Raw genomic sequence first — 15,975 nt, 5'->3', positions numbered from 1 at the left:
AGTTACAGGTTATAAAGAGATGAAGATGACGATGTGGGAGCTATGGTCGTCCTACATATACAGGACATCTGAAATTGGCCATCTATCCAGATCTTGATATTAAAAGAACTTCTCCCTATTCCTCGTCTGAGCTATCTTCTTCAGCAGTGCTGCTGGGAGGCGAAATATACACAGGCCCACATCTGCAGTCACCGCATATCTCTTCAGTGTACTGTTCCTCGGGGAGGATGGTGATGTTTTCTTCGGCACAGTTTCCATCGCAGTTGGTGCTATCCCGTCTCAACGTAAACTCGCAGCCGCAGGCGTAATGAAGCACCCATTGTTCACACATTCTTGGCCTACCAACCTGTTAGACTGTGCCAGCTCTGCATTGTTCTGCAAAGGAAGTCTTACTTGCCAAAGGATGGAAAGATAGAACTGTTTTTGTAGATTCTAGACAGGTACAGCTTGGTTAGTTATTGGACAGAATACATAAGCTGGGATATTCGCACAGGCTACTCACTGTTCAGTGTTCGCAAGAAAGCTGAGTGGGTGTCTGCTAACCTAAAGGAAATAAGAGGACGACCAACTTTTATAAAATGAAGCTTGGGAATCAGCTGCTTCTCAGTGAAGGACGTTCAGCCCTTGGATGGCAGCATCCGGAACCTGCTATCTCCCCTCCTGATGGAAGTTCCCTATAGATGAGCTAAACATCTTCCAACAAAATCAAAAGTATGCCAGGAGATTAGAACCTTGTGGAAGGTAATAAGCTTATAGTACAACATCCATTGGATGATGGCATTGTCTTACTGCTGAAAGATTGTTCATTCATCCCCCTTGGTTGACCGAAACGCCTCTATCAGCGCCTCTGCCTCCTGGGGATTGATCGCCTCTTCCAGCATCTCATGAGCCATCTCGACAGTCTCATCGACAATTCCGGCTTCCAACAACAGCCCTTCACTGAATGCCAAACGAGTCAAAACGACCAGGTGCTTTTGCACCGCGCCTGGCACCGCGCGTAGCCGTGAAGGCAGGTCAACCTGGTCGGGAAACAACTTGATAATACCGTACACCAAACGAGTCAGACCGTTGACAATGGCTGCGTGGAGTTCTCGTTCAGGCGGGTTCGAGTACAGGGCATCGAGCTCGTCGTGCATGGAGCGGAAGGCCCGGGCTAAAGCACTGGGGTGGGAAGCAATCATTTTACCTATGCGGTTCTGTTCTGGATCCGGAGTTGAGAATGCAATTTCATTTAGGAACATCGTCACCTCAACACGTAGGGTGCTGATCTCCCAGCCTGTATATGGTTCCTCGCCCTCGTCGGAAGAAGGCAGTTCACTGAGAAGATTAGCCGCCCGGTCAATTATGTACTTTTCGTGCTCTAGTTGCTGAGACTCGGAGTCACAGATGGGGCCAAAGGTATTGGTTAATTGGCCGCAGGCTAGAATCTTTAACGTCAGGATGATATCGTTGAGCTGTTGGTAGGAATTTAACATTATGAGAATAAAGTCATATCCCACGCATCGCCAGAAGAGCTCCAGCGCTTGCCGGTTTTGCTGGCAGCCGCTAACGATCAGATAGAGTATTTCAAGTGCCTCCGTGGAGCTGACGCGGTGATCCAGCTTTTTCTGCGGTGTTTTCTTGACTTTTCCCAGGTTTTCATGCGAGACAGGAGAACTGGTAAATCTGGGCACTCCATTTATGTATCCGGAATTCTGTAATACCGGCACGACCGATTCGATAATGCATGGAGCAAGTTTATGAAGATCCAAGTGGAGTATGAATTTTACTATTGACATGAACATGGCAATAGGGCTATGAAAATGCTCCTTTAAAGACCGAGACCATAACGAAGCTATGGCCTTAATATAGTCAACCGCATAGTTGTCGGAGCTGTGAGCGGTAATCGATTGTATGACAATCGATGAAAACTTGCGGTCCGGGTCAGATGGGAAAGACATGCTCGAAAATACTTCCATATCCGGGGCTTTCCTAGGGTATGTCCGGTGATTGAGTATAAGGCGCATAAACCGCATATTACGGTCTTCTCGCTTGGGTTGCTGCTGACGCTCTTCAGCGGTCTCTTCTTCAGGAGTTGCATCATTTCCAGTATCGTCAGCAGTAGCCCCGAGAGACTGGCTAAGCTCGAGCGCAATAGGTATGGGGGAATCATCAACTACTACACGTTTCCGCTTGTTTGACGTCACTGGAGTTCCACGTTTAGACCTCCTTCCGGCAGATTTTGTAGGGGACACCATGAGCTCGTCATCATCAAATCCATCCCTAAGGGGCAATGACTTGCTTTTCCGGGGCGTGGTAGGGGGCTTATCATCCTTGGGCTTGCTTCGAAAGTTATGCTGCAGTTTGGAGGCTCGATAGGCCTCTTCTTGCAAATCATGCTTAAGAAATCCATTCTCAGCAACGAGCCGTTTGCTCTCCATCAAAGCAGCTTCAATCTCAGCCCGGTACTTCTTGGTTTCCTCATCCATGGCATTTTTCAGGGCAGTAATTTGACGACTGTGGTTCTTCTCAATCTTTACCTGGTTGGCCCGTATGATGGCAATTTCTCCAGCTCGTGCCTCCTCCGAAGCTGTTGCGGCTGCTAGCTCTTGTGCCAGCCTTTCTCGCTCCCGGGTGAGCTTTTGTTTTTTCATAGATGGTTAGAGACCGTCGTATACTTTACGATAACTGTAATCGATGAGCCCATACCTGTTCAATCTGATCTTTCAGCTCCTCTAGCTGTACAGACTCGAACGCATTTGCGGTGAACGAGGTTTCAGCATGACTTTTTGTTAAGCCTTGTACCTGCAAAGGTTCCACGGTCACGCCGGGCTCATCCGCCGTAATTCGACGCCATTGCCCCGGCGCAAGGGATGTGCTGGCATAGACCGCTTGCTGGCCTCCTCCTTCGCCAGATTCTCCAGGAGTTTCGAGCAATGCATCCTGTTCATCGACCAAGTCTAGTCCGTCGTCCTTATCGAGTATGCTAGTATCCCACTGTTGATAATCGGTATCACCAAAGCTCAGCGCAGGTCTGAGGTGCTGAGAGGGATTCCGCCGTCTCTTCCTCTGTTCAATAGTGCTGCTTGACGTGTTGCTGGTGGAATATCGAAGTAGCGAAGGCCTGACAGGCCGCGCTGGAGGCTGTTCTATAGGTGGCGCAACAGCCTCTTGCTGCGTTGTCCGATATGCGTCTTGTTCGAGCTCAAGGAGGGCATCGTACGCCGAGTCGTCGACCCCGTCGTCCCAAAAGGTATCGTCCTTATCGTCCTCCATCCCATCGATCCAGCCCTGTCTGCTTCATCCCAGGCGCGACAACAATGCGATTGCTCAAGAGAAGGATCAAAGGGGCAGTTCTGAAGGGGGCGCAGGGTTTCCGACTTCAGCTCTGACCCTTGCCTGGCCCTTCTGATTGGAGCCCTGCTGGTCTTTGGGCACTTGATAATCGACAAGTCCCCTTGATGCCTGGCGATACTTCACATAAGAGTTGTTGTCTTGTAGGATCGGAGGTCGTAGTTCGTAGTCGGGCTGACCAATCTATGTAAACTAAATACAATCCTGGGCGCGAAAGTTCCACCCAAAAAATACATCCTAAAATCACCAAGTTGACTATGAGGAATCACGGTTTCACCATCAGTCGTCCTGTCCGTCTCTTCCAGCTAGATACTCCCAGTTTCTAACCTGCTACGGAGACAAAGGAGAAATCGCGCTGTCTAGGTATGTTATATCCAGCTTCTTGTCTCCCCTGAGGGTCCCTCGTGTGCTACAAAAACCTCCCGAGAACTGCCCACATTTACGGGGAGAAATAAAGTCCGCATAGCTAACTCTTTAGCTAGAATACATAGATTGATGACACGGACGAGCTACAAGGACTAAAGAAGATCAAAACATGGGCAAAAGCAGGAGGAATCTCCGCGCGCAAGATCCTCTCGCTACCAGCCCCGAGGCTACGAACTATCCTTCATCGGAAGACAGCGACGCTTCGGAAGCCCAGAGCCCTAGCAGAGAGGATACCAGCTTGATACCTGAGAAGATGGCGGTTACGGTATGCGGAGCCCCCGGGATGCATCTAATACAAATGTTATTATTACCAGCTTAGATGTTGTTCCTTTCTCTGACCTGCTCGTTTGATGTATATATAGCAGACCAAATCTGAAAAAGAGCGGCCGCAACAGGCTCTCTCCGACTTCGAGAAGAAAAGACAGACCTTTATCACACGAACAATATGGACATTTGTCATGATTGCCGGCTTCTTTGTTATCATCTTTGCCGGCCATCTTTACCTAATCATCGTTGTTACCGCCGTCCAGATTGTGTCCTTCAAGGAGGTCATTGCGATAGCCGATGTCCCCAGCAAAGCCAGGAACCTCAAGTTCACAAAGTCCCTGAACTGGTATTTCCTTGTGACAACAATGTATTTCTTATATGGAGAGAGTGTTCTCTATTACTTCAAGCACATCCTACTTGTTGATAGGATTCTTCTCCCTTTTGCCACGCATCATCGGTTTATTAGCTTTATGCTCTATCTCATAGGTGAGTCTGGACATATAGATATATACGCAGCATAGTGTATTAGGCTAATATAACTCTAGGCTTCGTCTTCTTTGTTGCAACTCTGCAGAAAGGGCACTACAAGTTCCAGTTTACACAGTTTGCCTGGACACACATGGCCCTATATCTCATTGTGGTTCAGGCACACTTTGTATTGAACAATATCTTCGAAGGGCTGATCTGGTTCTGTATCCCAGTCTCCCTTGTGATCACAAACGATATCTTCGCCTACATCTGTGGAATCACTTTTGGCCGAACACAGTTGATTAAGCTATCCCCAAAGAAAACCGTCGAGGGCTTCGTCGGCGCCTGGATCTGTACTGTTATATTCGGTTACGGTGCGACTATAGTCCTAAAGCAGTATAAATACTTCACATGCCCGGTCAACGACTTGGGCTCCAACCTCCTAACAGGCCTTGAGTGCACCCCAAATCCTTGCTTCCGAGCACAGCCATATACCATGCCGGAATGGACTCACATTAACAAAACATTCCATATTGCCCCAGTGCAATTCCATGTTTTCGTCCTTTCGACATTTGCGTCCCTTATCGCTCCATTCGGCGGCTTTTTCGCCTCAGGGTTGAAGCGTACTTTCAAAATCAAAGACTTTGGAGAGTCTATTCCTGGCCACGGTGGTATTACTGACCGAATGGACTGCCAATTCATCATGGGTCTGTTTGCCTACATGTATTACCACAGTTTTATCGCCGTCCACAAGGCTAGTGTTGGAGGAGTCATCGAAAACGCCATCACTGGTTTAACGGTTGACGAACAAATAGAGCTTATCAAGGGTTTGAGCAAGTACTTATACAACCAAGGTGTTGTCTCTGAATCAGTGAGTTTTCTGCTTTCCCTATAGTTCGACTGAAGACACAAGTTCACTAACATATCTGTAGCTTGTGGAGTGTTTGAATGGAGACTACAGACGACTCCGCCGGTGATGTTTTTTTTTTCTCTCTCTGATCCTAGAATGGATCCCCGGCCGCGATGTCCACAGATTGCAGACCCTTATTACGACATGTTCTTTTATCCCATCAACTTGTACCTACTTTGGAGATTTTGGGTCTCCTTTAATCCTTTTTATTGCATCTTTTTATTCTCATCATCACCAACTCCCAAAAAGATAACCGGTGCATTACAATACTGTATAGGCTTCTCATTCGAACGTGGATCATTTTCCATTACATTTCTTACAAACCTTTTCTCTCATACTTTTGATGTGTCTTTAATATCACGGAAGTTCGATGAGTGCTTGTTTCTTCTCACGAAACGAAAATATCTCTGCTTTTTAATAAATACTTGCTCTGCATTTTCTCGTGTTCTCTTCTATCCCGTCCTTTCATGTATTCTCGACTCATTATCTTTCTACTATAACCATCCTCAGTCCACCAGAAGCAATTGTTTGTGTGGCCTGAGTAAAAACATTGCCCATCTTGTAAAACTATGTCCAAACTGATGGCCCAAAGATGGTTGACTGTATGGAACATACAGTTATTTCTCACGGGGTGTTGACCTGTACCATCAAGGGCCTTCACGGCTGGGATATGAATAAGGCATTGCTAATCAGCGCTTACTACTTCAACTTTTCAGATAATCTGCCACGCTCCAGGAGACCTCTAACCCTTGATATTTGATTTCGAAGCCCCAAAGTCGGATCGGCTGTTATGATGGCTCTAGGGAACAAACGGTAACATGTACCCGGCATATCTATGCCTTCTGTGCTTCTTCCCCACACAGAGATGGCTCATGGATAACTCTCTCAGTCAATCTGGTTTGCCGGCCGGACAGCGTAGACCAGTGCAGCCGTTAAGCTGGTACGAGGCTTAAATCCTGTTGTACTGTGATTTTCTGTCCCTCGCAATGTTTATTCTTCCACTTCATATTCTTCCATTTCAACCTTGAAATATTCGGCCACCGTCTCACGTTCTGATTGTGCCTGCTCAGGGTTCAGCATGAATCGTATCGCAGTGTCCCTGCTGCGTTCATTGGCCTTCGCAACAGAGTCATGGGCAGCAGTAGGCATCATCGGGTTCACGGGCGGAGCAACATGTACGGTAGATGTATCGTGGTTATCTTTATGTCGGTGATGACTATTTTTAGACTTCTTTGAAGAGGTCCCGTTCGATACTCCGTTACTTTCCGCCTTTCTCTTCTTCCAGTAAGCAAATCGGGGGATATTGTTGGCGTCTGCTTCCTCATTCAAAGGGATACGGATGTTCAGGAACAGGTCAAGGCTAAAGTCAGGGCCAACTGAAGTTGATGCACGGTTATGTGTGTATAGTTCGAGTAAATCGAGGATTGTTTCTGAGAGATTACCAGGTCAGAATAGCAACTTAAAAAGAGTAAAAAAGAAGCAAGGTTCAGAAGATTCATACCCATGACCTCTGCACGTGAGGTTTCCCATAGTTTATATTCGTCCTCAGACTGTATTTTCTCTACCGGTTCCTTGAGAAGCCTGCCTGCTAGCTCCAGGCAGGCAAAGGCCATTGTAGCCGATGTTTGTTTAAGCGGGGCAAAAGTTCTATACAGGTCCAAACTGATAGTATAGGCGATTCGTCCGACTTGCGAATCTTTACCGAGGCCGCATTGCCTTGTAAGTTTCATCAGGACCTTTTGAGGGTGACGGTTTCGAAAATCGAATCCAGATGATTCTAGCATCAGCCTCTCAAGGCCAATGATGGCCCGAGAATGCGTCTCGAAAAGCTGTCGATATGATAGTTAGACAGAGAGAACAGCGACATCTGGGGGCAATTAGAGACCTCATGATATCAGGGCAAGACATACAGGATCATCTGCAGATAACTGCTCTGTTGGAGGGAGCTTGAGATTGTACGAGCAGCACAGGATGTCTCTGGATTTCTTTAACGTGTCTTCGATCTTACACGCAGTAAATAGCGCAGCCGCAGCCGCTTCCTGTACGTGGAACTGTGAGCACAAGAGCCCCAAAGAATATCTGTTGATATTGAGAAAAATATAGCAAAAGAACATACTATGTAATTATACTCATTGTCCGGATGGACCAGGCGAAACTTGTGGTAATAAATAGACGCTGTGTTGAACGTCCGGACAGGCCTAAACATATCAATCAGCAATCGAACAAAATAACTGGAGGACCAGTCAGAATGGATAAAATCAGAGTCACAAACAGATGAAGAGCCTTTCGAACGTTATCAATCCAGGTAATTCCCTGGAGCCGATTGCTATCTTCCCGAAGAGAATTTACCCCCGTAGCTGCAAAACAATCTTGGACCGTTTTCTCAAAGATATACGGATTTGCGACCTGTATAAAGGATGGATGAGGTGCTACAGGGGGGCCGTCTGCTTGCTGCGCTTCCGGAGTCCCCTCATTCACCGTTGGCGACATCTTTTAATGTCGTGGATTAAAGCATTCGAATCAAATGTATTTGCCGTTGAATTATAGCTTTCTCTCTTTACAGAAACATTTAAAGCTTGCGGCAAAATTGACGCTGGCGGGAAAAAGTAAGTCCGGTTGCCGCCCGTCTAATTTGCGCGCGCTACTTCGAGGTCTTCCTATCTCTATCTTGATTAATTTCTCTTTACCATTACCATTACTATTCTGATATGTGGCTTATTTACAACAGTTGTAGTATTTCAGCAGGTGATGTTTCTATTCACTGCTTTCAAGTACCTGTTTTCCTACAAACCACAGCTAGGACATTCCTATACCCCAAGGCCGGCTGCCTGAAACCTCTCAACGTTATGTCTGGCTACCTTCGCCCTGCTCAATACGTGCCCTCTTCAGATGTTTCTCAGACTTGGTATGGTTAGCAAGCGCAAGGGCATCGGCAAAGGCACGATTGCATGGCGAACAGAAATTATGTCTCTCCCGCTCCTGGTGATCTTTCAGGATTTTCAGCTTTGCCGCCGCAAAGAGACACCCCCTTGCTGTGCACTTGTGAATATGTGACGTTGCCACATGCGCCTCGAAGTTGGCCTGGCTACCCAGGACCTCATCACACTGGCCACAGTAGCTATGTTGGGTCGCTCGCTGATGTTGCTCCAATTCTTGCTGAGTTGGAAACACCTCCTGGCAGGTTGGACACGACATACGCATATGATACATGCGGTTATGCTTCCTTTGGATGCTTTCAGCTTGGAAGTAGCAGCAGCATGTACCGCAGAAACTGTGCTCTGTCTCTTCCTGGTGACTCAATAGTTCACTGGGGCTGCTGAGGGCTATATCACATGTGGGACACCTGAAATTATGTGCCATCTTCATATGTTTATCCAGGAACCTCTCATCCGCGAAATAGGCACAACATAGACTACAATAATTGTGACCTTCCATCATCTGATGATGCTGGAGGCCAATTATTGTATCGAAGCCTGCTTCACACTGAAAACAGATGATTCTATGGCCTGTTGTCGGCGTAGACGTTAAACTAGCAGGACTACACAAGTGTTCTCTCCCGGATGACTGAGTCAGGCTACTCGCTGACATAGACTCCGAAGTACTGCACCTCCGGGATCCCCTTTTTTCTGGTAGAGCCCGGCTTGGTTTCGTATCTAGGAGAGCCTGAGCAGGGCGGCGACGTATAACGAAAGCTTTGAAATTATCAGTTGCGATCTTTGTTTGGCCCCCTGCGTCATTCATCTCATCATCATCAAGGTCAAGGAGGTTCCCAACAACTGGTCGGACTATGTTCCGTGCTGTCGTAGTCCAGGCTGAAGCGTCGCTGGGGCCATCCTGAACACTGGAAAAATGGTCTGAAGATGCGTGATGACCTAATATATTACTGGTGCCAACCCAATCTCCATCCAGGGGCGTTTCTTTGGTAGCCACCTTCGTCATCTCCTGGCTCTGAACATCCCTACACTAACATTAGCTTTGATTTTCAAAGTACCTTGACAAAACACATACTCATCCACCGAATGCTTATATCTAATATGCCATCGAAGGCTAGGCCAACCACTAAATCCTAGGTGACATTCCGGGCATATTATAGTATTTCCCTTGCATACATGCGTTTTGTAGGCCGTGTCCGAGGCCATCGGTAGCTCGCAGCTCTCACAGTGCACCGTTTGGAAAGATATATGGTTCGGGCTCTTATATTATCCTCATATAATGATATACTTGGGGCTCGAAATGTGGTAGATAAAACCGTGGCTCTCGGAGCCTTGGAAAGTATAATAACGCTGCCCTAGTTAGAGGAACTTAACAGAAAACACTCTTCGCTTTATACGGGGCGACAGGAGGAAGCAGCCTTTGTTGATTAACCCTTAAAGAAACTCAGAAGCTCACAGCTCAAATTGCAGTGAAAGGGAATATTGATGAAAGGAGCACAGCCTGGAATAGGAACAATAACAATATATCTGCAGGACAGGAGGGTATCTAGTAATTCCTTATTTACTTAATTTTCCAATGTTATGCCTCTCTGTCTTCTCGGATATGTTTACTCTATAGAGAAATCCTATCTCTGTCACTGTACACATAGCCGGTTAAACCTTCCCTACTCTCTTGTTTAAACAAGGATTAAACAAGGACACCTTGATGTCACAGATCTGTTCACTTGCTGCATACAAGACTGTCATATTCCACCTTTATTAAACTTTAATATACAACCAGCTTCGCCCTCAAAACTGGTAACTATCAAATAATGACATCATACAAACATTACAGTCAAGTATATACACATATGGCATCAATTAATTAAAATATTCATAGATAACTCCATTTCTCTAGATAAAAAGGTGCGGGATAACTTGAACACCATGGGGCTCCCCCCTGACGCCGATATCTACCCAACTGCAACCGGCCTGGCCAAGAAGGTTGTAGACAGGCATTCTCGCGAACAGCCACTTAAGCTATACGCAGCCTGGTTTTGCCCGTATGTTTCAACTTTCATTTAAAATAGTGTAAAAGAACACCAGATCGTTCTTCATACGGTGGGTGCTTCTTTGATAGTTGAAAGGTGCTGACTCGAAAATAGGTTTGGTATGAGGATGCCCCTTTAGCCCTACAAGAACATACAACGATGACCAACAGGATTAACATATAGTAGTGCAACGAGTATGGGTTGTCCTTGAGGAGAAAAATATCCCGTATCAATATATTGAAGTGAATCCTTATAAGAAACCGGCCTCGCTTCTTTCACTGAACCCACGAGGCTTGGTACCGACACTTGTCTGTCCAACGCTCCGGCCGGATGGGTCAACGGCTGCTAAGCCCTTGTATGAATCTCCTGTGATCAATGAGTTTCTTGAAGATGCATTTACCGACCCAGAGCGACCATTGCATCCGGCAGACCCGTTTCAAAAGGCAAGAGGGCGCATTTGGATTGATTATGTGACCTCGCGAATCACCCCGTCTTTTTATCGTTTCTTACAATACCAAGGTGATGATGAGGGGTTGAATAAAGCAAGGGAGGAATTTATAGGCCACTTGAAAGAGTTCACGCTTGCAATGGATGAGATTGGTCCGTTCTTCCATGGAAAGGAATTCATGCTACCGGATATAATGCTTGCACCACTAGCAATTAGGCTATGGGTCCTTAACCATTTTAAGAAAGGCGGCCTGGGGGTGCCGGCTCCTGGAGAAGGAGGGGAGGATGAAATTATTTGGAATAGGTGGAGATTGTGGATGGCAGAAGTTGAGACAAGGAAGAGTGTAGTCTCGACGACAAGTGATAAAGAACATTCTATTCCTATTTTTAAGCGATATGCAGACGATGTGGCCCAGAGTGAACTAGCAAAGGCAACAAGAGCTGGAAAGGGGTTCGTACCTTAACTGATTCTTGGAAATAGGAATACCGTGTAACAGATTTATATATGCTATATATAAAAACCTTTATTTCCCATATTTCTTTAATAGCCTTCGCATCGTAGACATGGCAGATAACCCATATCCTCCACCAAAAATCGCATTATGATTCAGTTGGTGATATCTAGTTTATACAAATGTCAGCGTTTGTCATATAAAACTGAAATTATAATGGAAAGAGTAGAACATTGTCAACTGACAGCTCGTATAAGTCGATCCGGTCTTCGTATTCATCTTCTGGCTCGGTTTTTGGTACAATCCGGTGGTATTCCTTATAGAATTGACCTCCGAATCCTCCAAACATTTTCATGATCCCTAGTTCAAACTCACTGTGCGCGTAGCAGGAGGATGGATCGTATACCACATCACCCGCCGCTTCTTCATCTTGCTCCTGAGATACTCTGCATATCTTCCCCACATCGGCGTTCCCGCTCCAAAGATCCCCATGGACGATAACAGGAACAATCGGCTTTCCATTTCCTTGCTTGTCAAATCCAAGGTGCCCATCACCCAATAGGCGAGGAACTACTTCTTTGGCCGTCCTCTCTACTAGGTCTCGTAAACCTTTATCCTGTCCGTTTCTCCTTTCAGATTCCTCAAGGACGGTCCTTAGCCGTTGATTAGCGTAGAAATCGGCCCACGAACGCCGAAATTTATTGGGCTGCTTCACATTCCCGCAGAATGTGGGTACAGGGAACCCAAACTGAGGAACTCGATCTCCCCCCTTCCCCTCTGCTCCATTGAGCTTGAAATCTGACATTGAAGCCTGTTCAACTTCTTCAACAGATGGAGGAGGTGGCGCCGGGGTAGAATGCAATTTCCCCAGTCGAACCGCTAGAGAGGTAGAGTTTGAAGCTGGCCGACGTCCAGCGCTGCCACCAAGCTGCAAGAATTCCGTGACAAGGAACCAGTTTGACCCATTTGCCTTGCTAGTTGAGGGTATTTCTTCAAACTCATGGTCAAAATCTTTAATTTCACCCCATGCAATTGCCCTTGGACATAGATTTGGGACGGCGCCAGATATTGCATTCAAGCTTATATATTCGCCTCTAAACATGGCTCCTTCGTCTGGCAATGGGTCAGAACCAGATGATGAAGTCCGGGTTGACGAAGATATCTTCACAAAATAATGTTTCTCCAGTCCTGTGCCGCTGCCGTCTTTATCTGGTGCCGAAGCCTTCAAGTGGCCTGTTTGGGCGAACCCTGACCCCCCATGGAGAGACTCAAAGGAGGTTCCAGAGCCGTCTAATGGGAGTGAAAGGGCCTGAAGGATGGATCTGGGAGCTCGACCTGTGGCGCGAGGCATATTTATTCAAGGTTATATTCAAGTATCTGTCTATAAAACAGTCCACTCGTTCAAATAGAGGTAGAGTATATAAGTTAACTATTGATTAAGTACAACATTTGATAAATAAGAATAATATCTTGGCTGCGCTATAAATGGTTTGTAATATATTTGAAATGGCATCTGTCCTCTCTACCTTCTATTTAACACACTGAAAGCCTGATAAATCTTACCCTTAAGACTATTTTACTTCAACTAAAAGGATATACGCATTGTGTACTGCCTTTGCCTGTATCAAAACTTATTGAAGCTATAAATTGACGGTACAAATAAAACTATGGCGTCGAACTTGATTATCGGCATGTAACTTCTCTTTCCTTATATGTATATTATCTGCTCTTCATTAACAGATATTATCCCAAGTGCCAACCGCGGGATTGGGCTTGGATTATCCCAAAAATTCTATGAAGAAGGTTGGGTAGTATTCGGTTCCATCCGGCCACAAACCCGTAATGACCACCCATAAACGACGTATTGTGGCCCACTACACGCTGTATAAAGTATGGACCTAACTAATACTTCAACAGCTGAAACGATGGGCCACAAATATTTTTGAAATTGGCTATCGTGTCGAAGCTTCAATTTCAGGAGCCGCTGAACAGTACGGACCTGGCCCACTTGACTGCCTTGTTAATTGTGCTGGTGAGAATATATCAATATTTCCCTTCACACAGGCGATGTTCATGAGCTGAAGGTAGTTTAATTATCTAGGAGTTAGCAGGGGCCCAGAGCCATAGACAGCATATGAAAGCTCGCTTCTCACTGAATGGTTTCAGATAATGGTTATTGGGCCTTATCTAGCTACAAAATACTTTCAAAAAAGCCTCGAGGCGAGCTCCGCTGGTAAAATCGTCAACATCTCCTCCATTCTCGGTTCCATAAGTTGTAAGACCCATGACCTTGGAGTGGTTGTATTGACTGAGCTAACAGAAGCAGTAACTAGTACCGGCGAGAAGTTCGGCTATAGGTTGGTAAAGGCCACTCTGAACCAACAAACACGTATAATTGCCATGGTTTTCAAAGAAGACGAAATTAATATTACTATGATGTCAATTCATCCAGGCCCTGTTCCAACTCTCCTTTCTAGATTGCAGGAAAGAATTTCGATTGATATGCAACTTTCTTCAGAAGTTTGGTTTGTTCTGTGACACAATGGAATGCCGCTCATTATCTCCAACTTCGAACATGAATTGGCCTGTCAGAATGTCGGTTGGCCACCCCGCCCTCTTCAATGCCTCCTCAGCCACCTTGACGAGTGTCAGGTCTGTGCCTAAGGTATTATTAGCCGACAAATGTCATATTGTGTGGGTACACACATTGGGGTAATACCTGGAGCACCGACGAGTGTGCTGAAAATAGGAGCATACTCAGTTTGGTTTGATACCCTGGACTTGTAGGGGTTCTGCCCGACTATTGGAATATTAGTGTCATTACCTCCTGCCTCCATATTGGCCATTACATACTGGGAACAACGATTTGGGGTACACCTAGCATGGACGTAAAGAAGGTCGGGTCTCCTTTATAAGGGCCGGTATCCCCGCTTGATACGAATATTAGTATAAAGGAGCTATGCAGGAGCTATATTTCAGAGAGAGAGCTAACCTTGAGCTAGGTTCTGATCTACCGTCACGATAATTCGCCCCCGGTCGCCCGTGCGGAACTATCATGATGGTTTGACAAGTCCCATCACCGCTAACGGAAAATAATTTTTCGAGTGCCCAGGCACGGAAACGCGGAATCATTTCAAAGGCCTTTGATCGTCCTTCCAGAGTCTCAGCTTCATCAAGCTTCCTGCTAGTTGTAAGTTATGCAATCCATTCAGGAATACGCAAAAGCTAGTCTTACCATCTGTCTGTGTGCGCAGGGCTCACGTATGGCGGCTTTTGGAACTTCTGGAAGTACTGAGACCGAAAATCATCGAAATAGTGGTAGCTATCATAACCACCCAAAGTAACGGCCATCTAGACAGAGTGTGTGAGCCTCGGGAACTGGAAGCCACTGCATTAAATACATACATCTTCGAGGTCAACGAGGGATTTGTCTCGTAGGTCTTCCGGACCTGACTTGGACCACTCTTCCGCAAGGGATATCTGTGTATGCGTGACTCCTAGGAGAGTTTCAAGTGCGTTCACGAATGCGTGAGCCATGCGTTGCTGGTTGGCATCGTGAAGGGGAAACCATTCAGCCGGGTAGAGTATAGTTGTTGGCCACTAATAAGGCAGTTAACTTTAATTCTTATTGCTTAGGGGTCCTTAAACCTACATCATTGCTTCTCTGGGTAGCCCCTGATGTTTTGAGAACGTCCCTAATCTCAGTGGGAGTGCGGGCAAGGAGCCCAACAGTGTCGAAAGATCTACCCTATGTGTTAGACTCGGTGTAGGTAACGAGTAAATGAATGAACTTACGGACAAGATGGGATAATTCCCGCCCAATTGATACTATTCCAAGTGGATCGATGGCCCCAAACCCCATGACTCGTCGCAGGGTATCTCATGCTACCGGTAGCTGCATAGTGGGGGATTAGAGAGCTGTTGAGAAATCGGAAAAATGGTACGTACTATCGGTGCAAATGCTGAAGTCTAACCACATGTACCCTGCTGCTGCAGCTGCAGCTCCGCTCGAACTGCCGGAAGGGCCTTGGTAGCCATCACCGCGTGGATTCCATGGTGGGAAGTAGTCGATACATTGACAGGGGGGGACTTCAGATCCTGCAAACGCTGAGAGTTTTGTTTTCCCAACAATGACTGCTCCTTTGGTTACGAGATCTTGGATGAACTGCGCGGATTCGGTCTGCCTGCCATAGAGCTCGGCGTACGCCTTATTTCCAAGGCTCGTGATGACCCCATTTAGATGGATATTGTCCTTCACGGCAATTCTCATCCCATCCAATGGTCTCTCATCACTCTGCTTGAAGTAGAGGCGCGATGGGACAGCCACACTCGCGTCCGCTCCTGTGAAGCCCGAACTCTGTAAGGATCGAAAGGTCCTTATGATGTCAAAATAAATTTATCCAGACATTAAATACGCCAACTTACTGTGTGTATGAATCCGGAAAGGTAGCTATAGTGTCATCTGGAACTATAGTTGTCGAAAATGCTCCGAGAGTGTCAGGATAGAGACGCCATGCTTGATGAAGGGTTTGGCCCACGATAAAGTAAGGGCCTTCAGGCAGATCGAATTCCTCATCTAGTACGCACATGACTAGTGATCTTGACTTGAGATAGCTGGCCAGCTCTGCTGGAAGCGCATCTAGACTAAGGCATCCGGACGATATATGGTTAAGGGTAGCATCCCCTATCTTGGCACTCTGGCCCGCGAT

General features: G+C 46.4%; 7 protein-coding genes across 7 annotated transcripts; 3 read left to right on the top strand and 4 right to left on the bottom strand.

Annotated features, from left to right (window-relative positions):
- Positions 1–803: 803 nt before the first annotated feature.
- MCYG_05362 (conserved hypothetical protein) lies at positions 804–3,255 on the bottom strand (the record flags this gene model as incomplete). The annotated part of the gene is made up of 2 exons (XM_002845447.1): positions 804–2,618; positions 2,689–3,255. 2 exons carry the CDS (start codon positions 3,253–3,255, stop codon positions 804–806), a joined length of 2,382 nt encoding a protein of 793 aa, XP_002845493.1.
- A 613-nt stretch (positions 3,256–3,868) lies between these two features.
- On the top strand, positions 3,869–5,389 carry MCYG_05361 (phosphatidate cytidylyltransferase; the record flags this gene model as incomplete). Its single annotated transcript, XM_002845446.1, has 3 exons — positions 3,869–4,024; positions 4,125–4,512; positions 4,572–5,389. The coding sequence occupies 3 exons, from the start codon at positions 3,869–3,871 to the stop codon at positions 5,387–5,389; spliced, it is 1,362 nt and encodes a 453-aa protein (XP_002845492.1).
- Positions 5,390–6,394: 1,005 nt separating this feature from the next.
- On the bottom strand, positions 6,395–7,894 carry MCYG_05360 (C-type cyclin; the record flags this gene model as incomplete). The annotated part of the gene is made up of 5 exons (XM_002845445.1): positions 6,395–6,834; positions 6,906–7,233; positions 7,315–7,443; positions 7,521–7,602; positions 7,677–7,894. 5 exons carry the CDS (start codon positions 7,892–7,894, stop codon positions 6,395–6,397), a joined length of 1,197 nt encoding a protein of 398 aa, XP_002845491.1.
- A 354-nt stretch (positions 7,895–8,248) lies between these two features.
- MCYG_05359 (conserved hypothetical protein) lies at positions 8,249–9,543 on the bottom strand (the record flags this gene model as incomplete). The annotated part of the gene is made up of 2 exons (XM_002845444.1): positions 8,249–9,362; positions 9,413–9,543. 2 exons carry the CDS (start codon positions 9,541–9,543, stop codon positions 8,249–8,251), a joined length of 1,245 nt encoding a protein of 414 aa, XP_002845490.1.
- Positions 9,544–10,263: 720 nt separating this feature from the next.
- MCYG_05358 (conserved hypothetical protein) lies at positions 10,264–11,278 on the top strand (the record flags this gene model as incomplete). Its single annotated transcript, XM_002845443.1, has 3 exons — positions 10,264–10,379; positions 10,415–10,437; positions 10,554–11,278. 3 exons carry the CDS (start codon positions 10,264–10,266, stop codon positions 11,276–11,278), a joined length of 864 nt encoding a protein of 287 aa, XP_002845489.1.
- Positions 11,279–11,477: 199 nt separating this feature from the next.
- MCYG_05357 (phosphotransferase family protein) lies at positions 11,478–12,617 on the bottom strand (the record flags this gene model as incomplete). The annotated part of the gene is made up of 1 exon (XM_002845442.1): positions 11,478–12,617. One exon carries the CDS (start codon positions 12,615–12,617, stop codon positions 11,478–11,480), a length of 1,140 nt encoding a protein of 379 aa, XP_002845488.1.
- Positions 12,618–12,978: 361 nt separating this feature from the next.
- Positions 12,979–13,804, top strand: MCYG_05356 (conserved hypothetical protein; the record flags this gene model as incomplete). The annotated part of the gene is made up of 3 exons (XM_002845441.1): positions 12,979–13,074; positions 13,184–13,343; positions 13,398–13,804. 3 exons carry the CDS (start codon positions 12,979–12,981, stop codon positions 13,802–13,804), a joined length of 663 nt encoding a protein of 220 aa, XP_002845487.1.
- Positions 13,805–15,975: the final 2,171 nt, after the last annotated feature.

This window comes from Microsporum canis, genomic scaffold (assembly GCF_000151145.1).
Source record: "Microsporum canis CBS 113480 supercont1.5 genomic scaffold, whole genome shotgun sequence".
Taxonomy (NCBI): Eukaryota; Fungi; Ascomycota; class Eurotiomycetes; order Onygenales; family Arthrodermataceae; genus Microsporum; species Microsporum canis.
The sequence above is the reverse complement of the archived record's forward strand: the minus strand, read 5'-3'. Positions and strand labels throughout refer to the sequence as shown.